Source organism: Crocodylus porosus, unplaced genomic scaffold, assembly GCF_001723895.1.
Source record: "Crocodylus porosus isolate Cpor-Errol unplaced genomic scaffold, CroPor_comp1, whole genome shotgun sequence".
NCBI lineage: Eukaryota > Metazoa > Chordata > Crocodylia > Crocodylidae > Crocodylus > Crocodylus porosus.
Window position 1 is genome coordinate 33,780,676 of NW_017728914.1, and position 25,472 is coordinate 33,806,147.

The window sequence follows — 25,472 nt, forward strand, 5'->3', positions numbered from 1 at the left end:
CTGCTCGAGATGCATCTGTGGATGCACGACAAGGTGCGGTTGGCCTTCCTGAGCGCGTCCCCACACTGCCAGCCCATGCTCATCTTGGAGTCAATGATGACCCCCAGATCCTTTTCTGCCTCTGCCCTGATGAGAAGGGAGTCCCCCAGCCTGTAGGGATGGTGCCGGTTCTTCCTCCCAGGTGCAGCACCTTGCACTTGTCGGCGTTGAATCCCATCCTATTCTCATCCACCCACCCTGTAACCTGTCTAGGTCCAATTGCAGCCTATTCGCCCCTTCTAGTGTGCCCACATCCCCCCACATCTTAGTGTCATCAGCAGATTTGAGCAGGTGCTTTTTACCCCCTCGTCCAAGTCACTGATGAAGACGTTGAACAGTGCGGGCCCGAGGACCGAGCCCTGGGGGACCCCACTGCCCACGTCCCTCCAGGTCGAACATGACCCGTCCACCACCACTCTTTGGTTGCGGCCCTCCCGCCAGTTGGCGACACATCTGACTGTGTGGGTGTCTACACCACAGCCCCCAGTTTCTTAATGAGAACGGGGTGAGAGACAGTGTCGAAGGCCTCCTGGAAGTCCAGGAAGACGATGTCCACTGCCACCCCTGCCTCTAAGGATTTAGTGATCTGATTGTAAAAGGCCACCAGGTTGGTCTGACAGGACCTGCCACTGATGAACCCGTGTTGGTTGCCCCTAAGCATGATCTCCCCCCAGCCCCTCGTGGACACGTGCCAGGATAACTCTCTCAAAAAGCTTGCCCAGGATCGAGGTAAGACTGACTGACCTATAGTTCCCAGATCCTCCTTCCTCCCCTTTTTGAAGATGGGAACCACGTTGGCCTCTTCCTGTCCTCTGGCCCCACACCAGAGCCCCACGAGTGCTCGTACAGCTGTGCTAGGGGTCCCACAATGACCGCAGCTATTTCCCTCAGCACTCAGGGGTGGAGATCGTCCGGACCTGCTGATTTGAATACATCCAGTCCTGCCAGACGCTCCCGGACTAGATCCGCCCTGACCCTGGGCCTGGGTGCGCCTCCCCTGGGGTCTAAGGAGGGCCCAGAGAGGGTGTAGCTGTTCCGGTCCCTGCTCAGGAAAATGGAGGCAAATAAATCATTAAATAGGTTAGCTTTGTTATCTGGTGTGATGACCAGATTTCCTAGCGTGTCCTGCAGGGGCCCCACGTTACCTGGTACCTTCTTTTTGCCCCCCATGTATTTAAAAAAGGACTTCTTCTTGTCCTTGATCTGGGAAGCTAGTCCCAGTCCCATCTCCGCCTTGGCTTCCCTGACCCCCCCTACACCCCCGAGCAACCACAGTACAGTCCTCCCTGGGGATGGTCCCTCCCTGCCATCGGGTGTGCGCCTCCCTTTTAGCTAGATTAGATGGGTTAGATGGAGGTCCTGCATTTGGGCTAGGAACCTACGTGGGCGGTCAGACCTGGCTGGCTGCTCTTCCCAGCAGATGTCTGGAAAGTTCAGGTCACCCATGATGACCACGTCCTTTGACCTAACTACCTCCGAGAGCTGACTTAAGACTTCCTGGTCTAGCTCTTCCCCTTGGTTGGGGGTCTGTAGTAGACCCCCACCGTTAAGTCTCTTTTCCCTCGACTACCTTGTATCCTAACCCAAAGCACTTCAGAGTGCCCTTCCTCTGACCCTATGCTACCTGTTTCTTTGGGTAAATGTGATATCTTTTATTAGACCAACTCAATAGTTGGAAAATTTGGGCTTTGCAAGCTTTTGGGTACAAACACCCTTCCCTGCCACTGCCAGTGCCCTGTCTCCCCTGCCCATGTTGTCCTGCAAGAAGAGCAGGAGAAGGTTCCCCACCTTCTCTGTCTGATTTTGCATTTCCAAACTCAGTTCAAGGGCAGTTCTTGCATTATAAGCCTTTCCCAGGGCCTGAATTCACACCACCCACTCTCTACCACCAGCATCTGTAACCATCTCTGCTGTAGAAAGCAAACAGGTAGAGCCCACCAGCAAAACCCAGCCGGCCACAGCCTCCAAACCAGGGAAATAAGGGATGGGGAAAGACATGTGCCTTCTCTTCAACGAAGCCAGCAAAGTCCTCATTTGGATCTCTACCTGACGCCCCTAAGCCATACGGACTCTGGGGGCAAGGAAGCTGATCTCCATGCCCAGGATCTGGGAGGCACCCACTGACTTGATTATCTCCCGAGGTCCCTTCCAGCCCTAATGTCTATGAAATCTATGACTCCCTCGGACAGCTGCAGCCCCTGGACCTGTTGCTGGACTAGCCTTTCTCCATCCGCAGAGGCACCATCCCAGGCTCACGAGAGCTGGAGCGTACGCCAGCCTGCTGCTACTAGCACTGCAGAAAAGCACCCCCGCCAACCTACGCCAAGCAGGGGACGCGTGGAGTGCCAAGCCATAGACTGCGATGACGCAAAGGAGCAACCCCTTGAAGAGACAGTCGGGGAAGCAGGCAAGGAAGAGGCTGAAGGAGCCGGCCACACTGCTGGAGACCCCGTGATCTCAGCCCCCGAGCCCCGACTGCTACCATACAACAGACAGCTCCCATCTCCCTCCTGCCCCAGAGCTTTCTGCAAGGCGAGGAGGGGGAGCCCATCGCACCGCAGGGCTCGAAGGACCTTCCGCGTCCTTGCCAACGCTGTGCCAAGCAGGAACGGGGGAAGCGGCCGAGGGCTGGACCCGCCGCTGGGCTCCCGCGGCCTCCTCCTACCGGGACCCACGGAGCGGGGCTGGCACGACTCCGCCTGTTCTCAGCTGCGGGGCTCGGACGAGCAGGGCTGGATTTCTGCCCCTCAGCCTCTCCCCCGGCGTGCCACCTTATGAGGCTGGCTGCTGGGGTCGGCTCCGTCATCAGTGCCGGAGTAGCGGCGCGAGAGCTGAACCCACCCACGGCGGACCCACGGGCGCTGGCCTGGCACCTGCCGCCTCCCCAGCAGCTCGGGTGGGTGGAGAGACGGCTCCTGGCCACCTCCCCGTTCGTCCACGGCCCAGCGCCTGAGCCCAGCGGCCCTGGGGAAGCTACTCGGTGCCCCGGAGCTGCCCACGGGCGATGCAGGGCTGGACGCAAGGAGAGCGGACAGCCCCTTCGTCCAAGCGGACCCCAGCAAGTGCTCTGGGGTCTCTCGGGGGTAACCCCCCACCCCCCAGCTGCCCCGAGAGCTGCGCCACCCCGCAACACCCGATAAGTAACCCCGAACTGCCGCATGCACCAGCACTTCTCCGGCAGGCGCCGAGCGCTCTCCCAAATCAGGCTGGCCTGACCCCCCGTCCCGTCCCAAATCCAGGGGGCATCGGCCGCGCAGCGCGGGGCACCCTGGCAGGCCGGACGGCTCCTCGGGGGCTGCCCGACGCCGCTCGTGGCTGGCGGGGGTCCCCCTGCCAATGCCCCCACCCCCCGGGAGCCGAGCCGAGCGGGCCGGCTCCTGACGGGTCAGGCGGGCGGCGCCGCAGGACCGAGCCGGGAGGGGCAGGGTCCTTCTCCACGCGAGAGCGAGCGCCCCTCGTCGGCGGGGGCACCCGCCCCGGGCTCCCACCGCCCGCGCGGGGCGGCAAGCAGGGCGACCCCCCCAGCGCCGGGCCGGGAGACGGCCCCTTGCCCCGCTCCGGGGGGGCGGCTCCACGCAACGCCCCGGCACAGCTCTGCGCCTGCGAAGCGGACGTGCAGCCGGGGGCACGGGCCTGCCCCTGCCCCTGCCCCGGGCGAAGCCGGGGGTCCTACCTGCACAGCTGGGCCCTCCTGCAAGCCGGCGCCGGCGGGGCCAGGCTGGTGCCAGCCCCCCGCGTCCTCCCCGCCCCCCCCAGGAGGAAGTGTGAGTCAGCACCGCCTCCCCTGGAATTTCCCACCCGTGACTGACAGCCCCGGCAGCCAATCAGTGGGCAGCAGAGCGCATATAAACAGAGGGGGTGGGGCAGGAGGCCAGCGTGGGGGAAGGGCGGTGGGCGCTGGCTGCGGCGGGCCCCCGCCCTATAGCTTGGGGGTGCGCGCTGGGGCGGCCCTGCGGGGGCGGCACGGGGCGACGTGCCCCCGGCCCTGCCCGCCCGTGCAGAGTGCAGGCGGGTGCAGCTGCCGCTGCAGCGCCCGTGCATGGGAGCGCCAGGCCTGATTTCCACCCCCGCTCGCCTCTTCCCTTCCCAAATATAGCACCGCCGAGCCGCTTCGCCTCTGCGGCTGCGCGTGCGGGGGGGGCTGGAGGCCCGAGCCTTGCTCCAGCCGCGCTCCAGCGGCCTGGTGCCCGGAGGGGGATTTCCACGCCAGGCTCCGAGCCGGCGCCGCCTCACTTCTTCCCTTTTCCCCGAGGGATCCCCCGGCCTTGCGGAAGAGTTTGTCGGCTCCCTCCGCGCTGGTGGAGCTCGGCCAGGGCTAGAAGTCCTGCCCTGCCGGTCCCCTTCCCCACGCTGCACCCCGGCCCTGGGAGAGTCCGGGGGCTGCCGGGCTGCCGTGCCCCCCGACTCGGCCCTTTGCAGGAGGGGACAACCAGAGCCCCCGCGCAGAGCGCCGGTGGGGGTCTCTGTGCCTGGGAGTGAGCAGAGGGCAATGACGGGGTCAAAAGCTGGCTCTGCGCAGGGATGACCATGACGCAGCAAGGGACTGGCATGGGGTCTGCCAAGTCCCCCATGCCTCCCTGGGGCTGCCCCGCTTCCTGCACCGTCAGGCCCTGCTACACATTCAGATGGAAACGAGAGAAACCCACCCTAGAGTTGTTATTACACGTTTCCTAGAACTAACTTTGTAGCTGGCTGGCTCTCCATAGCCGGATAGACATTTTTATGGTGTGGTAATTACTTGGCACGTGCGGCTGGGCTAAATTTACTGTGGGATTCACCAGTTAATTGCACAATAAATGTAACGTGCCTCAGTTGCTCCAGGAAACAGCTCGGGACTGGCCCTGGGAAGGGTGTTACAGGGGGTGCTGCTCTCAGGAGAATGAGGCCTTCACCCCGGGGCATGAATCCCACAGCTCTCCCAGTGCCGGGTGGCTTTGGGGGGGTCCTGGCCAGGCTGGCAGCAGCAAAGGCCCATCTCGGGGGTTCTCAGCCTTCTTAGGCCCCCCGAGAAAACACCAGCCCTCAGCTTTTATTTCTTTGACTACAGAAAAAGCACGAGCTGTTCTGCTGCAGATGACTCCAAAAAACCCAGGCAGGGCAGAGCGGTTGCGACTCCACGCACTGAATCGCGTATAGGTGCTTGCACACCTAACAGTGCTAATACGCAGCACCCTGAACAGGATCTCAATGCCCCAGCACCCAGGTTGAGAATCGCTGGTCTATCCTGTGCCCAAATAGAGGGGGAGACACGCACCCTAGACTCGGTAGGACCTCTGGGGCTCCCCCTTCCCGTGGCATAGACCAAGCATTTGCTGCCCTGCCGACAGGCCTGAAATCTGGGGGCAAAGCTCCCCTGGCCCCCGTGGGGACCTGCTTTCAGGTGAGGGTTTCAGCCTGCAAAAGACAGCCAGGGCCCAGGCTATGAACAGGCTGCTCTGACCCTGCGTAAGAGGAGCTGGGGAAGGGGGGGAGAGGGGCACTGGGTTGGTGAGAGACAGTCTCATAAAGAAGTCCCTCTTCCCTACGCCTGCTCCAAGGAGACAGAGGTCGTACTCACCCGGGCTGGCCGGTGGCAGAGTGCAGGAAGGGAGCCGGGCTGAGCTCGCCTTTAGGCAGGGGCAAGGGACTTCCCCGTGATGGAGCCAGCCAGCGAGTGGTTTGATAAGGAGCCAGGTCTTCTGCACTGAGGCTTCGGCACAAGGGGGCTGTCAGAAGACGTCATGGCTGGGTGAGTAATGACGGGGTGTTGGGGAGCGGGGCAGGCCCGCGGGGTGTGACTTTGCCATGGAAACCTAGAAAGGCCGAGGAGATGAGCCCTGCCAGACTGGTGCAGGCAGGATCGTGCCCGTTGCCACTAGCCCCATCCACTTCCCTGGGAAGCCCGCGCTGTCTTCTAGGAAACACGTTCAGCTGTGCAGCCCATACTTCCTCCCTGCCTGGAGAGCGAGGCACCCCGCCGTCCCGCCCCAGCCAGCTCACGCCAGGCTTGGCTACAACCGCGGCTCCGATAGCACAGGGCCACCCTCACGCCGGGACAGGGTGAAGGGCAACGAGGCCCGGGGGCGTTCCCGGCTGACACCGGAGAGCGGCTGGCAAGCCATGGGATGAGCCGATCCACAGCTGGCTGGGGCGGGCGTTGGAAGCTCAGTGCTGGAGATGAGAGCGTTGGGTCAGGGCGCGCGCACGCTGTACCGGCGATGGGCGTAGTGTTAATCTTGCCGAACAAACTCAGGGACCCGTTGATGGGCTTCAGCATGGGCTGGGCCAGCCTGCCGGGGAGCACGGACCATCCCACAGTCCGACTTGGATTTCCCGGATTGCCCTTACCGGCAAAGCAGCTGCCTTGTTAGTGCAGCTGGGGCCTGGGACGAACACAGCGGGCAGGGCTTTGCCACCGCAGCCTGGGAGCAGGACTACAGCACGGCACAAATGCCCCCAGTACCCGCAGGGGCAAGCTTGGTGTCTGGGATAACCCCACTGCTGTGGAGGGACTTGCCGCTCTTGGAGCAATACAGTGCTTGCTGCATTATGTGCATTTGCAGTACCGCCGGTGCGGCGGTGCCCGTCTAACAGAGCAGAAGACGGCTTGGCTTTTTCCCTTTGCCTCTCCTGCCCGAGCTCATGAACTCAGGTGGCATCCTCCCAGCTTCTAGTATTAGCTCCGGCAAGCACGAAGGGGACTGATGTGTGGCTGATGCTGGCGGAGGTAGCAGGTCCCCCACGTCCCTCCTCCGTCCTCGCTGCACAGGCCAGGGTTAGGACGGGTCCGACCCAGAGGCGGTGGGTTGATGCTGTTGCCGTTTCTGCCTGCCTTCAGTGCCCTCCTGGAGCTGATGTACGGCCACTGCCTTGACAATTCAGAGTCCCAGCAAAACTGGATGACCTCCGGCGGTCATGTCCAGCCCAGGCCCTGGCTTGGGGCAGGCTCAGCCCTGACTAAGCCACCCCAGGCCGGCGTTTGTCAAACCAGTTCTTGCAAACAGTCCCTGCATGCCCAATGCCTCTAGACATCCTGGACCCCCTTACCTTGTCCCAGGTTAGGCAGGGAGATGTAGGCCCTGCCAGCATCCAGCCGCTGCGGGGACAGGGAGGACTCTGCCCAAGGCAAAGGGCTGGACCCCCCAGTTGTGGAGGAAGATGACATCCCCACACCCCTGCTCCTCTACGTGCGGGGGTCAAAATCCTTCCTGACCCCCAGCGAGTGATCGCTTTAGGCCGGCTGTGGGGCCCGGCCCCAGAGGAGGGAGAGCTCGGGAGGTGGTGGCACTGGCTGGACCATGACCGTAGGCCCCTGGGCAGCTTCTTGCTTCAGCCTCGCTCAAACCCTGCTATTTGGGAGTTCAAAGCGGAGCAACGGCCCTGCTGCACATTCAGCTGAAACCAGCTCTCAAGTCATTACACATTGTCAAGCAGTAACTTGGTAGCTACCTGGTTCTTTGCATAGCTCGACCGTCATTTTTATGGTGCAACGATTACTTTGCTGGGCTCCGTTTATTGCACAAGTCACCTGTAGATTGCGTGATGCATGCAATGCATATTAGAGGCCTGAGTGTCATTGTGCCGGATGGAGCTGCCATTGCACCGCTAGGCAAACTGGAGCAGATCCAAGCTGCCCCTTCCTCTGCTGGTGTTTGTTTGATTGTGGGCAGGGGATCACCTGGCAACTGGGCTGGTGAAGGAAGTCCAAAGCCCCAGGACAGCTGGCAGTGCGCAGGGGACAGCGTCAAGGGTGTCCTGACTCAAACGTGTGATGCATGCTAGGCCCTGCGGGCACTTGCTGACATCAGCCGTAGGTTCCTGCCACGAGTGTTTACTGCGCTGAGGCTCTTGGCCCCGCAGTGGAGCAGCTCGGGCAGAGGGAGGGAAGCAGCAGCCACGGTGCTGACGCCTCGCAGCACAGGGAGGAAGCTTTGGCCGCAGAAGGGGATTTCCAGAACATTGTGACCTGATGCCTATGCAAATCAGACCCTCTAATTAACCTGGCGGGTGCTGAGGCAGGGCAGGGGGTTCGTCGGGTGGGGAGAGGAGCCTAGAGGTGATGGGGGCAGCGCAAAAGAGATAACAGAGGCGGTGGGGTGAGAGAGGGGCACCAGCTGCTCCAGCGCTTTTGCAAGGCAGGCTCCGTCCCGCTGCATTTGGGGCTGGCCCCCACCCCCCAATATAGGCAGCAGAGATCAAACTGAGCCACATCCCCGAGCCCACAGTGGGGGCCAAGCTCCAGCGTGGAGTCCCTAAGGTCCTTGCCAAGCCCTGGCTCCCTCCAAGCTCGCCCCAGGCTTCGCTTTGCCTCATAGCAATGCGGCGCCCTATTCTGCGCGGGTCCCGCAGGGGCTTCGTCCCTCTCTGGACTTAAAGCTGCTCGCTGTCGAGCTGCCACTGCCGAGCCTGCTGGCAGGTGCCAGCGGTTGGACAGCCGGCTCCAAAGGCGGGCAGGCTTGCCGGACACATTGGGGGGGGCACTTGGCCCCGTGCCCCTTGCAGGAGGCGCAGCGAGAGGTATTGCAGCATGGTTGGGTCATGTCTGTCCATAAGGGAAGGGACAGGCCAGGGGCTCCGAGGCTGGCAGGGGGGCCGGTGGCACAGGGTGCTGTCTCTGCTTGCAGATGTTCAGGCTTGTTTCCTCCTCCTCCGCCTGGGCGCAAACAAAGCAAACCGCTTCCCCCATCACCACCGCAGGGATGGCAGCGGGCAGAAGAGCCAGCTCCAGAGCTGCTGGGGTGGGGGATGAGAGACTTGGCACGAGAGTTTGGAGGGCAGGGAGAGGCCAGGGCTGCAACAGCCTGGGGCTGACTCAGGGGGAAGCACAGCCCGGCTACGACACACGGCTCCGGCTCTCGGGTTTTTGCAGATGTCGCAATGCGTGAGAGGCGAAGCAGCCCCTCGCTGCCAGCTGTGCACCGGCAGGAAGAGGCGCGGGGTGTGGGGGACGGCTCGGCTTCCTCAGATCCATTTCCTGGTGCATCGAGGGCCTGGCTTTGGGTGGAGGCAGGCAGCACTTATCTGGGAGCAAGAGGGCAGAGAAGAGGTGCCCAGCACAGAGAGGAAGATCCTAGTGACCCAGGGCTCAGCTCTCCTGCTTTCCCTAGCCAGCTCCATGCATGGCCCGCGAAGGGGTGCAGGATGTGGCCTCACTCACCCCCTTGCAGAGGCAGTGGGAATCAACCCGGACTCCCCTCTTGCTCCCAGCACTGTCCTTATTGCGGGGATGGCAAAGAAGCAACCAATTCAATTCCCTCCTGCCTGCTTAGAGTTTTCTCTCCTCCTGACCTGAAGCCAGGCAGGGAAGCGGGGCCGTGCGTAGCAAGCAGAGAAGATGCCCCGAAGGAGCCCGCAGAAGTCCTCCCAGCGTGGCATTCACTCCGGAGGCCACGCTGGATGTCCTCGGACCCCGGCAGGTGGCAAGGGGGATGGAGACACCCCCTCCAACAGGCTCAAACCCTCCAGTGTCCGCATCCTCCTGGCTAAGGGACCCTCTTAGGAGCATCCGGGCATCAAAGGAGCATTGAGTCGAATCAGATCCGTTTCCGTTGACTTCCCTAGTGCACGGCCAGCTCAGGCAGGGCTTGCAAGGGTGGGGGGCAGGAGCGCAAGGCAGCATTCATGGGCGGTGGGTCCCTGTGGTTAAAATGCTGGTGGAGACTGGTGGCTTGAAAGGCCATGCTGGGAGCTAGGAGGAGGCTATGGAGCCCAGCCAGCATGCTGCATGGCTTTCTCCCTGCAATGAGAGCCTCTGGCAGAGAGATGGGAGAGCTTGGAGAGTGCTGAGTGTCCTCAGCCTCCAGGCAGGGAGCAACCAGGGCTTGAGTTCAGAGCCGTGCCTTCCAGGAAATTTGCAGCACGTGGAAACAGCAGTGCATCAGGGTCAGCCGGGGGCTCTGACGAGATGCCGGGGAGCACGGCTGAGGGGATCCCCTCCATGCACACGCAGCCAAGGCAGGTAGATGCGTGGGAGCCGGTGGCCTGGGGGTCTCCAGGAGGCTGCTGTAAGGAGCAATCAAGTCCAACTTTCTGGATGGAGCCCATCGGAGATACCAGACAGAGCTCCCACAAGCACAGCTGGTCATCCTGGCTGTCAGCTGCTTCTGGGCATCCAGGGGCGTAGGATGCCCTGCTCCAAATCTGGCCGCCAGTGGGGTAAAGCCACCCAAATCCCACTGAATTTGCAATCATGTGAGTGGTTGTAACTAGTGGCCTTGCTCGGCAGTGAGCAACTAGACCATGTCACCGCTCCCAGTCTCCGGTGGCCAATAGGTCCAGGACTGCATCAGCCTGGATGCAGCAGCCTTATCCCCTTGGAAAACACCCTCTGCTCAGCCGAGGCCATCTCCCAGCCAGCTGCTGGCATTCAGCTCTGAGCCCCCCGTCAGGCGGCAATGCCTCTGCCCAAGGGGCGAAGGCTGGAGCTGCTACCAAACCTCTCAGCCAGAACCGTTTTTCCTTGATGAACAATTTTGGCCCGTGCAAAACATGGGAAACAGTGTCTGGGGTGGGAGCTGGCAGTGGCACAGCCAGCTTACCACCTTGAGTGGGTTGCACTATCGCTCTCACATGCCCAGTGCCCAGCTCCATCCACACCAGGGCAGCACGGGAATCCAGTCTGGGGGTTTTCACAGGCGAGTTGTATAGGTCACCAGTGCAACTTGCAGGCTGTGGGTGGTGAATGGTCCAGTGGGGTCCAGAACCCACCCTGGCCCTAGCTCAGGTCAGTCCTGACCTGGATTTCCCTCTGCTTGGAGCAGGCTCAGGTTCACACAGCACTTGGGGGACTCTCACCAGCTCCCTGCCCCCCAAAAGGAAAGCATGAAGCTGTCCAGTGGCCAGAGCACAGGGCCATGAGATGCTGAAGCAGCCTGAGACGAGAAGCCCGACCACGGAGGAGGCTGTTGCCTCCTTGGCCCTTTCCAGGAGGGGACAACCAAACGGACTCAGTTTGTGGTCAGCATCAGTCAGGGTTTATTGATGTGACTTTCGCTGCCCCGTACAGCAGGGTGACCTCCTGGGCTCGTGATGCGTTTGGACGTGAGCCACCGCATCGGCTCCCCTCCCCACCCCGGGGTCTCGGCGCTTGCCTGGGTTAGCTTCTCTCGCAGCTTGTTTTCTAGCACAAAAAGGGAATCTTCTCTGAGCGGAGCCGAGCGCCCTCCAAAGCCTCTAAAAGCTACTGTGAAGTGCAGGTGGTGTCCACATGTGCGTGCCCCACGGCTCAGGTACCAGGCCGGGCTCCCATGGTGGCTAGTCCTGCCCGCCACAGATAGCCAGCAGCGCCTTGCGGTAGTCCCCGGACGTGTCCTTCTGAATGAAAGCCAAAAGGCCATGAAGAGACAAAGCATCTCGCAACCTGCCGGCTCCAGCAGGCCAGCATTGCAGTGCAGGGGGAAAGAGGGCAGGGCTGGAAGAAGAGTCCCTAGCCCTTGAGCCCCGGTGAGATGCACGGATCGTGGCCCGAGTGAAGCAGACAAGATCCTGCCGCAGGAGGAAGGTGATGGGTGCTCTGGCCTTCCTAGTGTTATGGGGAGCGGCATCAGGTGTCCCCACTCCACTCCCACCAGCCCAGAGGGAGCTGCCCCGGTGCTCTCAGGTGACAACCCAGGAAAGCGGGCTCCTCCACTGGAGTCCCTGTTGGGACCATAGCCCACCCATCGTCAGATGGATGGGGATAGGCACTTGGCATCGGTACCCGGGTGCCAGGGATAGACGCAACCCCACCTCAATCATTTGGTGCAGCGACGTCTCGTGCAGGTCGATGAACTCCCGCCGGATGTTGAGCAGGTCGATCTCGCTCCTGGAGACCATGATCCTGATGAGGGTCCTGTCGTCTGTCCCGAGACCCTGGTGAGGAGGAGGAGGAGGAGAAGGGACTCTCCTGGAGGCGGACTTACTGGATGGAGCCCCATCCCCCTGCTTTTAATACTGTTATTCAGTGCCTAAGGCCAGGGCGCCCATGTCAGCGAGGGCAGCACATAGCACGAGTGAACCCACCCCCTGGCCAGCTTCTGCTCCAGTGGAGACCTGGGGGTGGCATGGCCCGGGCTCTGAGCCATCGGGCAGAGGCCGGACAGGAGACCCCCAGGGGCTAGCACGCCTGCAGGTCAGGCGGCGACCCCATCATGAGCTTGTCTTTACCTTCATGGACTTGTACAGCTTGTCGGCAAAGAAGGCCGGCCTGTTCTTGATGCTCCGGACTGAAAACAGAGAAGAGAGTGAGCATTGCCAGGAGCTGCCCGCGGCCCCAGCCCTGCCCTGCAGCCCCGCTGGCATCCGGCGGGGAGCTCACCGATGGCCACGAACGCGTCCCTCACGTCACCGGACATGCGCTTCCTGATGGCATGCTCCACGTCATGGTTGGTCATCTTGACGAACTCCTGAAACACTGCGGGCAGGGGCAGGGGCAGGGGAGGACGTCACCGGCCGGAGCAGCCGGCCCGACACCCACGCCCCGAGGCTGCTCCAAGTTGTGCCAAGGGGCAAAGAGGCCTTGAGTTGGGCCCTGACTGGCAGAGCCCCCCCGTCTCCTGCTCACATTGTGGACCAGAAGGGCCTGAGAGCTGTTGCCACCAAGAGCGTGCAAGTATTGCCCCTTGAACCCAGTGGCCCGCAGCGACTCAGTCCCCCTGGGCCCAAAGGAGACCCTCCTGCTGCCACCACTGGACACTTGCCCTCAAAGCCCAGGCAAAGCCAGGGAGCCCACAACCACCTCCGGCCAGCGCGCCGCGCGCCCACCTTTGCGCAGGTGCGGGTAGCTGCGGGTGCACAGGATGCTGAGGAAGCGCGTCTCCAGGGAGCTGGTGTCGCCGCTGGAGACATCCGCTAGTTTCTGCAAAACCAAGTGCAGATGAAGGTGGGAGAGGGAGATGCGGCTCTTAATTCAACACCCTGGAGGCTTGCAGGGAAGAAGTGCTCCATTTCTGGGGGGAATCTTTGTGGAAAAGGGATTCTCGGCTCTAAAATGGGAGGCTGGTGCTGTTCTCTGCATCCAAACGACCTGGACCTCCGTGCTAGCTGCCCCCCACTGCAGGCCCACCCATTCAGCGTGGACCTCGGGCCTCGGCCCATGGGAAATGCCAGCTGGAGTGAACCTGGATCCCCGCCCGGAGCCTGCAGCCTGGGCCTGGGGTGCAATGGCCCAGCCCGCGTCCCCTGCCCCCGTGCAGCCCTCCTGGAAACGGTGCGGTAAGATGGGCACTCACCAGGTTCTCAGCCACCACCTGACAGAGAGAGACAGAGAGACAGAGAGAGGGGGAGAAAGAGGAAGGCAACAGGGTCAGAGACTTGCTGGATAGCCCCTGGCCCACGGGAGACCCTCTGGGACCCCAAAGAGATGGAGGACAGTGTGGTAGAAGAGGGGACAGCCCTGGGAGGCTTCTAGCCCAGCCCTTTTCTGGTCCGGCTACCGGCAAACCTAGATGCATCCCTCTTTGGAGCAAGGGGAGAGAGCAGTGGGCAGACACCCCCCTCAAAGAAAGGATCGCAGCACTAATGCTGCACGGAGAGCTTTGCAAACCCGGCATGGAACAAGGCCCCTGCCCCGAGGAGCCTGCCATCCACAGGCATGCCCACACTAGCATTCGCCTAGCAGGTTTGGGAGCCAGGGGCTAGTTGCCCTGGCACCCTCCCTAGCTCAGGCATCTCCAAGGAGTAGGGGGTCAGTTTTGCTCTCTGGCATGAGGCCAGGCTTCCGGCACGTGGCTGAACGGGGGGGCCTGGGTTTTGATCCGGCCTGCCTGGCATCACTCTCTGCTTCTCTCTCCGTCTCTCTCTGCAGCAGCCAAGGATTGGTGGGAGGATGCCGGGTGCATTCGCAAGGTCCGCGCCCCCCCTGCTGACAGCAACACGAACGGCACCCACAGTCGCAGCCGCCATGGAAAAATGCACCCGTGGCAGGGGCTAAACATGCAGCCGAGACGGCAGAGCGGGAAGCACAGAGCTTGGGGAAGCCCCTTTGCAGATCAAAGGCAGAAGCAGGCTCTGCGAGACCCTAGCAGGAGCCCTAGGAAAATTGGGGCACTTTCACCCGGGGGCCTGCATCTGACCTCAGCTCCATCCCTGAGAAGCAAAGTGCAGCCTCCAACCCGGGCAGCGCAAGGGGGGAGCAGGGAGGACGGACTACAGCCACCATCCAGCAGCTGGGGGAGCAGGCATGCAGCCCTAGGAGCCTCGACCCCCCACTCCCAAGCCGGCCCTTCCAGCCCAGCTCGCCGACAGTGCCGTTGCAAGCCCCGAGGAGCAAGCTGGGGACGGGCAAAGGGCATGCACTACATTGGCAAGCTCTGTTTTCTTCCTCTTGTTCAGAAGAGGGAACAAGAGGGGGGACCAGTGGTTTGTGCTGTGCCTCGCCCGGAGGCCCTGGGTTCACTCCAGGCTCAGTATCGAGGGGGTGGTATTTCCCATGGGTCCAAACCAAAGCAGGCGTCTGGGCTCGCTTGCATTTGCAGCCCACAGAAATGGGCACCTTGCTCACTAGCTTCCCAGCATCCGAGTGTCTCCCCTGAGCGAGAATGCAGGGGCAGGGCAAGGATTTCCACGGGGCTGGGACCGCGCACCGTCCGTGAGCTGCCACGTACAGTTTCATGGCCGGGATGGACAGACGTGGGGGCCTAAAAGGTTTAGCCCTTGAACCACAGCCCCCTTAGCAGAGGTGCTGAGCCCCTGCAGCTTGGAAACCCAGGTGGACAGATAAACACCACCCCCACCCACCTCCCACGCGCGTGTGCACGCACCCTCCTGCATGGCTCTCACCTTAGCATCCTCGTGAGCTTGCGTCAGGTCTTCTGCTCCTTCGTCGCGGTTGCCCTGTGTTTAAACACGATAGCAATGAAATTAGGCGCTTGGGAGGAACCTCTGCTGCTGGAGGTGAAGGGTCCAGAGCGGTGCTAGAGTCCTGGCTTTGCCTGGCAGCTGGAGGGCAGAGGCTCTCACAGCCCACGGGGGTAGCGATCAGATAATCCTGGCTGTGCAAGAGCTGTTGGGGACCCGTGTCTGCTCGGTGACTTGCCAGCGATGGGCAGAGACTGGGGGCTGAGCAGCCCTGGTCCCGCTACCTCCCCTCGAGTCCTTCCCCTGCACCAGGACCATCCCAGCAATGCCTGGCCTCCGCGCTGCCCTGGGCACACCGTGGATATCTCCACCGGTGCTCCCAGCAGCACCAACACCCGGCCCAGCGAGGGCACAGGACCTGCTCCCCCCTGCACATCCTGCCACCATGCAGCTGCCTTGAGAGATGAGGGGCCAGGAGGCGATCAAAGCCGAGCTGCCCTTCATGGAGGGGATCGGCTGCCAGGAGGCTGCAGCTGAGGATCTGGTCCTGGTGATGCTCCTGGACTCTCCCCTTCCCGGCCGAGGGCCTGCCGTCCCACCAGACCAGCTCCTCACCAGTGCCAGCGAGACGAGGATCCTCTTGAAGTGTCCCGATGTGTCGGAGCTCAGAGCATCCTCCAGTGACTTGTGGTACACTGAGGGGACAGGGAGCCCGAGTGAGCGCTGCAAGGGCACGCGTCGGTCGGCTCGAGTCTTCCCGGCCGGGATGGCAGGAGCCAGGCATCGCGGGCAGCCTCGCGTGCGGCGTGGGCACGGAGCCACGTGCGGGCAGACGGGCCCCCACCCAGAGGCACCAGCAACTCGAGGCTCTGCTGGAGGACCCCCGTGCCCCTTCACCTGCTGCATAGGCCTCGTTAATGGCCTGGATTTCCCGGTTGTTGCGGGTGGCCAGAATCTCGATGAGGATGCTCTCATCCGTGCCAGCGCCCTGGAAGACAAGGGCAGGGCCAGGGAGGTTTGGGTGCCAGCCCCATCAAATCTGACACTTCCACGGTGCCCTGGCGGGCTGGTTTAGTTCCCACCTCCATGGCTTTCTTTAGCTGCTTGGCGTCGTACTGTGCCGGCGTCATCATGAGTGCGAGGATCACCTTGGCCAAGCTGCCCGACAGCTCCGACTTCAGATCTGCCAGCAGGTCCTGCCACAGGGGAGGACGGGAAGGCACCGCGGTTATCTCCACATCCCCGGGCAGGGAGTGGAGGGTAGGAGGGGGCGAGGAGCCTGGGAGGAAGAGGAGAGGGGACAAGGGGATCTGGGCTGGAAGGACAGAGGACACACGGAGGCAAGAAGCCCAGAAGAAATACACTGGGGGGTGGGGGGAAGAGCTGAAAGGGCATGAAGCAGGGGAGGAGGGAGCCGAAAAGGAGAGAAGGAGCCTGCGTCTCTACCCGGCCATAATGGGACTTGTAGGCTTGGATGAGCTGCTGCCTCTGCTCGTTGCTCCGGTAGGGGACCACGCCGATAATGGCGTCTTCGTCCGTACCTGCAACGACACCGTCATGGCGTGAGACGCCGGAGGCGCGGGCAGGCAGGCGGGAGACATCAGTAGCCCCACGCCTGCCACCTCCAACCCCGCACGGGAGCCTCCCCACGGTCCAGAGCACGGCTAGTGCCAAGACCTGCAGCCGGAGGCCTGGACCGCCCTGCCAGCGCACCCCGTCCCCGCCCCGTGCCCGGCTGAAGCTCCCGCACGGAGCAGCCGGGCCCCGGGTCCCGCTCACCGAAGCCCTTCATGGCTTTCCGCAGCACCTGGGCATCCCCGTCGGCATTGAAGTCGGTGGCGGGGCGCACGGTGCCTTTCAGCTGCGGAGGGGAGAGGGTTGAGGGGGGACCTGGGAGCCACCCCGGGCCGTCCGTGGGGCAGGGGCAGGGGGTTCCCAGCAAGTGAGGGGCAAAGCGGCCCGGCAGTGAAGGAGAGAGGGAGCCAAGCCAGCAGAGAGCCGAGAAACTGCCCCCCAGGTGGGGAAAGGCCAGAGGAAGCCTCCTACCCGGGGAAGAGAGAGGGGAGCTACGTGGCTTGGAGGGGCTCACATCTCCCCTCTGCCCAGGTCTCTGGGTCCTTTGCATCGTGCCTGTCCTGGGTGACAGACCCCCAGACACGCGGGGCCCTGCGGGTACCCCCCAACTCTCCCACTGTGCCCACTGTGGTGCAGAGCGGGGCAATGCCCCCCCTCCTGCAACAGCTTCCCCGCTGCACACCCCCTTCCACCCGGGTACACGGGGCACCCTGTCCCCACCCAAGCAGGCTGCCCTGGAGTGGGGGCACCCCCAAAACCAGTGCCCAGGGGACACACATGCAGTCTCCGGGGTCTCCGGCCCCGTGCTCACGTGTTAGAAGTGCGGTTAGTGTCAGCACGCCGGGGAGCATGCGGTGCAGGAGGCCTCCCCCAAGATCAGAGGGATGGAGAGAGGCAGTGAGATCCAAGCCAGCGAGGAGCAGAGAGCAGGGGGCAAGGGAAGGGAGGGGGCAGCTCTGACCTCGACTTTAGCCACCGCCACCGCGCTAAGCTCCCACATCCGATAGGCCACCTGCGCCGCCTCGGGGAAGAACTCACCTGCCGCGCTGCAAGGGGAGGGCACAGCACACACCGCCGTCACTGTCTGGGCACCCGCCGCGGGCACAGCCCACACCCGCCTGCCACGGCCAGCCCACCCTACTCAAGCCATTGAGCTCAGCCTGGAGGTGGAGGGGCATTTGCTCTGCTTACAAGCCCCGGCTGCATCCAGGGATGCCAGGAGAGGGCAGCGCCGGGGCATTCACAGGTGGACGGACAGTGCTAGCGGTTCTCGGGCACGGCTGGTGCGCTCAGTCTCAGCCGCGTGGTTGGAGGGGTCCTGCACCGAGCACCCCCCCGCATCGTGTGTGGCTGTGCCGCTTCCAGCAAGTTAGCGTTTGCATGGCCAGGGCCTGGCCTCACCTAGCTTGGCCCTACCTGGATGGGATGCAGGCAGCTGGCATCCTGATGGGAGTTACCCCAGGGACTGGAGTGGACAGACTGCCATGACTGCTAGCAGGCGGGACGGCCTGCCCTGCCCTGCCCTGGACGGGATGAGCTCTGGGCCCCAAAAGAGCACTTGCTTCTGCTGGGGGTTGTGGGACACGTGCCAGCTCCACACCGGCCCCCAGGCCAAGGCAGGGGCACTGATGCCTACATATTAGGTGTCCCCAGCTTTTTCCCCCCAGCTACAGCTAGGCCCAGTCCCTGTGAAAGGAGCAGGGATCCTGGAGGAGGGAGTTGACAGGGCTTAGGGGTGACTTTGCACCAACCCTCACCCGGAGGGGGCTCTGCAGGGCTGCTCCCGTGCATCCCCATGGCAGGTGGCTGCAGGAGCCTTGTGTCAGCAGGGTCTGGGGCTGGGCTGGCCTGGAGGCAGAGGGTTCACCTGGGGGACCCACCAAGGAGCATGTGCTCGTGTGCGCGCATGCATGCATGCACACACACGTGTGTGTGCGCACGCGTACATGCATGCACGTGTGTGTGCGCACGGTTGGGCTTTTCCAAGACCACAGCAACATGTGTGCGTGCACGGGGAGGCTTTTCCAAGACCACAGCAAAACCCCAACATGGCACCACCAGTGCTCAGGCCCTGGCTAGGCACAGGGGTAGGATAAAGCCCAGAGGGACGAGTGCACGCACTTACTCATCGTCTCCCCCACACAGCTTCAGCAGCGCCTTCTTGTACTCGCCAGACGTGTCCTCCTGGAAGGGAAGAGCCGGAGCAAAGCATCAGACCCGACTGCGGCAGGGAGGGAGGTCTCCTGCACGGGTTGCTGGCTGCATCCACCCCTCGACCCCACAGGGCAGCCTGGCCCGAGCAGGATGTGGTGCATGGTCCTGTCGGCACTTCCCCAACACCCCTGCCCCCAGCACGGCGGGGGGAGGGGGAAGATCTTTTTCCTCCAACACAGTCTGGGTGGTGACAGGATGGATGGAGGCGCATTTTGGCCAGTTGTGGGGGCCAGGATGCTGGCACAGATAGCAGGTCTGGGGCGCCCCGACTGGGAGAGACATAAGCAAGGATACCCAGAGATTTCCTGCCTAGCATTGCCCAAGCGGCTAGCAGAGGCACGGCTCCCCTGTGCCCCCGGGGACCAGGAGGCCTAGCAGCATCCTGAGGCTTGTCCTAAGAGCGCAAGGAAAGAGGCAGGCCGATGGGAAGCAGCCTCGGAGGCTCCAGCATCTCTCCAGGGAGCAGGGAGGACGGGGAGCTACTGCCTGGTCCCCGTACCTTGATCATGCTGTAGAGGGACTTCTCATACTTGGTGCGAAACACCTCGCGGATGTCCAGCATGTCGATCTCGCTGCGCGACACCATGATGCGGATCAGCGTGTTGTCCCTGGTGCCCAGGCCCTGGGGGTGGGGACGGGCCCAGCATTAGGCACCCAGCGAGCGTGGTCCCAGAGGGCACGGACCGCGGGGCTGCCCTGGGAGTACCGTGGGCCGCGGCTCTGTACCGGTGCGCCCTGCTCCGCGCAGAATCGCCGCTCCCCGCCTGCTGCCACCCAGCTCCCATTGCTCTGAGCTCAGGCCCCAACGCTGGGACCCGGCTGGCAGAGGGGGCTCCAGGCACCCACCTGCATGGCCTTGTAGAGCCGCTCGGCGAAGTACTCGGCCGTGCTCCTGATGCACTTCACTGCGGGGAGAGCTTCGTCAGACCGGATCCTTGCTCCCAGCCTGCCCCCGTCCTCTAACCCCGGTGGCCCAGATCAGGGGCACTCGGTTGACCCCTCCAGGCTCGTGACCCATCTCAAACACCACTTGGGGCTCTGCTTCCCGCCCTCAGGGTCCAGACAATGCCCGTAGCGCTGGCTCTTGAAGCTATTCTTCATCCGCTCACCCTCCACAGCAAAGGAGGGCTGGATGGAACAAGAGCTGCAGCGCTGGGTGTGCGATTCAACCGGGTGCAATGCAGCGGGCGTTGGCCAATATAGCCGTGAGCTGGGCTGTGCGGGATTGCACCGTCCAGGCATTTACTGCGTGGTCAGGAGGGACAAGCCTTGGCACACGGGCCCTCCCAGGCTCTCCGGCGAGTGCCTGCTTACCCACGGCCAGCATCAACTTCTCGAAGTCCCCGGACAGCTCGGCCCGAATGCTGTACTCAATGGGCTTCCCGGAGATCTTCAAGTACTCGTCGAAGACTGCCAGAGAGAGAGCACGAGAAGGTCCCATCACAGCCTGTTCTGGATGCGGGAGGGGGCCGGCATCTTTGGGGGCCCTGTGAGCTCAGACTAATTGCCCTTCCCATGGGGTGGTAGGAGACACACCACCGATGGGCCTCAGATCTGCGCTGCCTCCCAGATTTTGGTCCCTCCCCTCTCCAAAATGCATCACCTTCTGCAGAGAAGAGGCTGGCAAATGCTCTCAGGGCCCAGGCTGAAGGCTGTGCCAGGACTGGGGTGCAGGCAGGTGGGTTGAAGGTGTCTGGTCCCACAAAACCCGGTGACACGTCCTGCCCACATTTGGCAGGAGGGCGAGACACGTACCGCCCCCCCCTCCCCAGTTGGACTGGGGATCTCACCTAGCCGGAGGTGCTGCTTGCTTCGGTGCCCCAGGATGTAGATGAACTGGGCCTCATCTGTGCCCCATTTCGCCTCCCCGGCATCCAGCAGGTCCTGGCGGAAGGGAGAAGGCAGTGGGAAGAGCCAGGGAGATTCTGGACTCTGGGATCCACCACCCTTAGGAGCCAGCATCTGTGCCCCCCACCCCGGGCAGGCCCCAGCCTCCACAGGGCAGGGCTCCTCTTGGCATGGCATGGCAGGGCGGGAGGCTGTACAACAGCCTCATCCGCAGGCGCGCAATCAGCTCAGAGTCTGACCTGCTTCGTCTCCTTTACCTGTTGTGTCCATGACTGTGTATACACACATGCATAGCGTGTATGTCCATGCATGCATAATGTAGTGGGTGTGTGCATGCAATGCATGCATGTGTGCAGGGTGTAATGTGCATGTAATGCATGCCTGCGTGTGCGTACATGTGCATGTGTGAGCAATGCATGCGCATGTGGCCAATGCACATGGATAATGTGCAATGCGTGTGCAACACGTGCATAGGTAATGTATATGTGAGCAATACGTTCACATGTGGCCAATGCATGTGGATAATGTGCAATGTGCGTGCATGCAACATGTGCATGTGTAATGTGTACGTGAGCAAGGTATGCACGTGTGGCCAATGCATGTGGATGTGTAATGTGTGTGTAGTTTGTAAGTGTACAATGTGGGTGCATGTGCATGCAATGCATGTGCGGGGTGTGCAGTGCACACATGCAATGCACATGCACACAGTGCGAGTGTGTCCCTATGGTTTGGCTGCCCGACTTCCCTTGCAGGCCCCAGCTGGGTGCATGCGGGTGCCTTTCTACCCGGCCAAAGGGCAGCCCAGAACGGGCGGGTCTGCACCGCCCCCCCGCAGCACCCACCTGCAGAGGCTGGCTGGGGACAAGCTGAGCCACCCTGGCTGGCAGGGAACCGCAGGGCTGGAGGGGACCAGCGAGCCCAGCGCCCCAGGACGGTGGCCATACCTGCCAGCAGACACCGTCCACGGGGACAGTGCTCCCAGCACTTACCTTGGCGTCCTGCTCCACCAGGTCCTCGCTCACCACGTCGTCCTCCTCCCGGGTGCCCTGCAGCACAGACAAGGCGTCAGTCCCGCTGAGGGGGGACGGACAGACAGGCAGGGAGGGGAGGGGAGGGGAGGGACGCACCTGCAACAGGACGACCAGCATCTTCTTGAAGTGGCCGGAGGTGTCTCCGAGGATGTCGCCCTCCAGTTCCCTCTCGTAGGCTGCGGCGGGGGGAAGGGTCAGCACGGGCAGGCTGGTCTCCAGCCCTCACGCGGCAGGGTCTTTCTCCCCCCCACATCCATGCGGCCCCCACCCACGCTCTCTCGCCCTCCGTCCCCAGCCCAGGACAGGCGGCACAGCCCGGCCCCTTCTCTCACCGTCTCTGTAGGCTGCCATCAAAGCGTGCATTTGCTGGTTGGTGCGGGAGGCCATGACCTCGATCAGGCACTTCTCATCGGTGCCAGCACCCTGCGGGCAGAGAGGGGGCGATGCTAGGGGCTGGCTCCAGGCAGCCTGGCAGTGCCCGAGCCGGGCTGCATGGAGCCGCCTCTGACCTGGATGGCGTCCTTGATCTCCTTGGCGTCGTGGTACGCCGGCGGCCTCATCAGCCCCACGATGAGCCTCTCAAACTTCCCAGTCAGCTCATACTTCAGGTCGGCAATCAGGTCCTGGCAGGGAAGAGGGCATGAGGTGCCGGGGACCGGCTGGACCTCGCATCGCCTCCTCCCCCTGCACGGTCCCGGCTCTTACCTTGCCGTACAGCGACTTGTAGGCCTGGCAGATCTCCACCCTCTGCCGGTTGCTGCGGGACGTGATCAGGTCCAGGATGGCCTCCTTGTCGCTGCCTGCGGGGAGACACGGTCACTCGCACCCTGGCGCTACCGCTGGGGGCCCGGCTGCTCTGGGAGCAGATCCCGGGGGGCGAGGGAGCAGGAAGGACGGAGAGACCGACGGGATGGACCCAGCGCTTGGCATGCTCCCTAGCCCCATCCGGTGCCGGCCTGGCCTGGATGGCTGCCCGCAGGCTCCCCGCATCTGCCTCCCGGGGAATTCCCAGGTGGGGCACACGTACCGAAGCCCTTCATGGCGTTGTACAGCGCCTCGGCATCCTGCTGGGCGTTGAAGTCGGGGAAGTCCTTCACCGAGCCCCGGTAGATGCCAGCCTGCAGAGAGAGGGGCAAGACGGGGAGAGGCGGGAGCCTGGCTTGCTTTCCTCCAGGCTCCCAGGGCCAGAGAAGTCTCCTCCATGGCTGATCCCAGGAAGACCCTGTCTGTCTCCTGGCAGGGGCATTCCCAAAGCAGCCGGGAGCCGACCAAGCCCGGACGAGTTGCTGGGCATCTCCATTTCACAGAGGGGAGGTGTGTCGGGGGGAAACTGAGGCACAACCACGGGGAGAGATGTGTCCAGGGTCCCCCAGCCAACTGAGTCGGCACCCTCCGCTCTAACCACAAGGCAGCATTGCCTCCCAGCCAAACCCAACAGAGACATGTTGCTCCCACACTGCAGTGCAGCCCCTGCCAGCGTGCATCCAGTCCCGGGGCAGGCGCGACCCGGCGCTCTGCCCGGCTCCGAGCAGCATCGGGTTGCAGGGATTCATCGCTTTCCCGTAAGCTGCCCACGCGCATGCCTTGGCGAGACATAAATACACGCTCCCAGGCGAGGCGGGCGCTGGCCCGAGACAACGGTGGCAGGGGGAGGGGCGGCTGCACATTGGCTTTGGAGAGGTTGAGGCAGGGGATCCTGGGGGGGGCGAAGCAGCGGGCAGGGACTGGCAGCGCCACACTGCGCTCATGCAGTTAAAGGGCTTAGTATTCCCCCTGCACCGTGAAAGTGAGAACGTGGCAGTCCTCGCCACTGCCGGCCTAGGGGGTAGAGGTGCGGGGTGGCTAAGTGCCATGACTGAGGCCATACAGCGAGGCAGTGGCAGAGTCAAGAACAGTATCCCCTCAGGAGCCTGGCACTGGGCTCTCTCAAGGGTTCAAGGGACCCCGAAGCATCCCTCTTCGAGGCTGCTCCCCAAACACCGCTTGCCTATGAGGGTTGGCACCCGTCTCCAGTGCCCCTGGGACCCCCAGGCCATCCGTCCCCCTCTGGGTGCCACGGGGCAGCTCCCACCTCCCGGTCTCCCTTCCCCCACGGCGCTGCATCACGCCAGCTCCGAACGGCCAGGCACTATAAATAGCCGGGCCGCTCCTCGGCTTGGAAGCTGGATTCCCAGCACGTCTTTCCTCCTCCTCCATCTGCCCTGCCTCACTAACGCCGGGGCCCCGAACACGGGCACACGCTGGTGGAGCCCTGCCCCGTCCCTCCGGCCTCTCTCCCCTGCAGCCCCGGGGGCTGTTCATCCCGCAATGGGATGAAGCATCAAGGCACCTCCGCGCTACCAGGGAACAGGCTGTCATACGTCCATGGTGCATTCGTGCCTGCAATACTGTGCCCGGCTCAGGTCCCCATGCCTCAGAAAGGGGAGAGGAGACCTAGGGATGGTTCAGAGAAGGGCAACAAGGATGACAAGTGGCATGGAGAGGTCTCCAGATGGGAGAGGCTAAAGAGGCCAGGCCTGGTCAGCTTAGAAGAGATACTCAAAGTGGGAGATGAGAAGGGTTTGCAAAATGCTAACTGGCGAAGAGAAAATAAGTGGGGATTTATTATCGGCTGTCTCTCAAGACAAGAGCAAGGGGTCACTAACTCCCGAGATTCACAAATTGACGGTCACAGATCTTAAATGCTGGAGGCTGCAAGGGGAAGGAACAGGGGGAAAAAAAAGCCTCGGTTGGACCTCGTTTGCTCTCCCTTTCATCCTCCTCTCTGGCACCGTGTGCCACAGGAGACCGGGCAAGATGAGCCTAGGGCCTGACCCAGTCAGTGGCAGCTCTTATGCCTCCAAACTGGGGGGGGCAGAGAGAACTGGGGGTCCCATAGCTGTCCCCAAGGGACTCTATCAGAGCGCCTCCAAGGCCATGTCACCTGGACAGACGGACGCCTTTCGGGCTGGTGCCGGGGGTGGAAGCAGGGGCTGAGTCTCAGCAGCTAGGCAGGGCGTGGGAAGCTGTAGCAGAGGCCTGTCCTGTACGGACCAGGCCCAGAGCAGCATCATGCAGATGCACAGAGTCCAGTAGAAAAGTGCCCCCCATCTTCATCAGGCCCTCCTGGGCTGTCCTCTCTGTTCTGCCACTGCCTGATGGCATGGTCTTGGCCATGACACTTTGCCTGCCTGGATCCCTGGCGGGGGTGTGCTGCAAAGGGGAAAACGCTGGCACTGGTGGGAGGAGTGTGAGCCACCACAAAGGATGTGCAGATCAGAGGCAGCAATGCCAGGGATAACGAGCTTCATTGATAATAAGCTTGGGTGGGGAGGAGCAGGGCCTTTCACTGGGGAGGTGGCTGGGGGCTGCTCTGGCCCACAAGAGCTGTGCTGTGCTGCGTGCGGGTGTGGGTTTCATTGACACCTCCCCTCCCTGCTTCTCTCCCCATCACAGCCCTGCCTCCCTCCCCGGCTCTGCTGGGATGGAGAGCAGGGAATGTAAACAGCCTCTGTCAGCAGGACCTCACATCTCCCTCGCTCGGCGCCCACGTCCTGGCTGCTCCGAGCCGAAAGCAAGCAAACGGCCACGCAGACAGGTCCCGTGTCTCCGTGGCAGGGGCACGGCGAGATCCTGGGCCAGCCCGAGGACAGACCTGCTCGCCCAAGGGTTAGGGAGTGGGCTACAGCGGCCCTGGAGCTGCTGGCAGGGTGCAGAGGAGCCAGAAGAAATGCCAAGAGTAACCAAGCCCCTTGGGACTGCCCGCCCCTGCCAGGGACCCATCCCAAGACCCCCCGGGACCCCTGGTTTGGCAGAGGATGGCAGCGCTTGGAGGGAGTTCGGTACCTTTCCTGTGGGTGCCATGGCCGCTGGTCAGACTCCGGGAGGCGGCGAGGCAGGAGCTGGGGAAAGGGAGAATAAAGGCATGAGCAGGGGGACACGGCGCGAATCTGGAGTAGCTGGCTCTGGCTTTTACCTGGCCTGACCCAGGACAGAAAGCTGGTCTGGATTAGCCTGCTGGCCCGCACCATG

The 25,472-nt window shown here is 62.7% G+C and overlaps 2 protein-coding genes and 1 long non-coding RNA gene across 7 annotated transcripts in view; 1 reads left to right on the forward strand and 2 right to left on the reverse strand.

The window, feature by feature from the left end:
* Positions 1-5,794, reverse strand: part of TNIP1 (TNFAIP3 interacting protein 1) — a 23,610-nt gene extending 17,816 nt beyond the window's left edge. The window contains exon 1 of one of the 2 annotated variants that reach the window (XM_019535242.1): positions 5,597-5,794. The gene's annotated coding sequence lies outside the window, so the exon portion shown is untranslated. Of the gene's footprint in view, positions 1-3,712; positions 3,799-5,596 lie in introns of those variants that run through there. The other variant, XM_019535241.1, reaches the window with a different exon arrangement.
* A 5,174-nt stretch (positions 5,795-10,968) lies between these two features.
* ANXA6 (annexin A6) lies at positions 10,969-25,348 on the reverse strand. Of its 4 annotated transcripts, none has more exons than XM_019535246.1 (25): positions 25,287-25,348; positions 22,489-22,579; positions 22,167-22,261; positions 21,971-22,084; positions 21,794-21,884; positions 21,558-21,637; positions 21,420-21,476; positions 20,373-20,466; positions 19,897-19,992; positions 19,429-19,487; positions 19,082-19,204; positions 18,494-18,552; positions 17,330-17,414; positions 16,573-16,654; positions 16,240-16,334; positions 15,876-15,989; positions 15,691-15,781; positions 15,409-15,488; positions 14,776-14,829; positions 13,227-13,244; positions 12,760-12,853; positions 12,314-12,409; positions 12,163-12,221; positions 11,746-11,868; positions 10,969-11,328 (listed from the first exon to the last, which is right to left on the reverse strand). In XM_019535246.1, exons 1-25 carry the CDS (start codon positions 25,302-25,304, stop codon positions 11,272-11,274), a joined length of 2,025 nt encoding a protein of 674 aa, XP_019390791.1. In that variant the 5' UTR covers positions 25,305-25,348; the 3' UTR covers positions 10,969-11,271. The 4 variants fall into 4 exon arrangements, with proteins under 4 accessions (XP_019390791.1, XP_019390792.1, XP_019390789.1 ...); XM_019535245.1 differs by having other exon boundaries at positions 11,272-11,331; XM_019535247.1 differs by lacking the exon at positions 13,227-13,244 and having other exon boundaries at positions 10,969-11,331.
* Positions 14,836-23,260, forward strand: LOC109310180. The gene is made up of 3 exons (XR_002101150.1): positions 14,836-15,022; positions 21,190-21,193; positions 23,249-23,260. It is a non-coding gene; the product is annotated as an uncharacterized LOC109310180 (long non-coding RNA).
* Positions 25,349-25,472: the final 124 nt, after the last annotated feature.

Bases quoted from the DNA above. Each gene is read 5' to 3' on its own strand.
- ANXA6 (XM_019535245.1), bottom strand. The intron at 19,993-20,372 runs GTGAGATCCCCA...TCTCTCTGGCAG, and splicing joins CAAGCAGCACCTCCGGCTAG to TCTTCGACGAGTACTTGAAG. The intron at 12,222-12,313 runs GTGAGCTCCCCG...CTCTGTTTTCAG, and splicing joins GGACGCGTTCGTGGCCATCG to TCCGGAGCATCAAGAACAGG.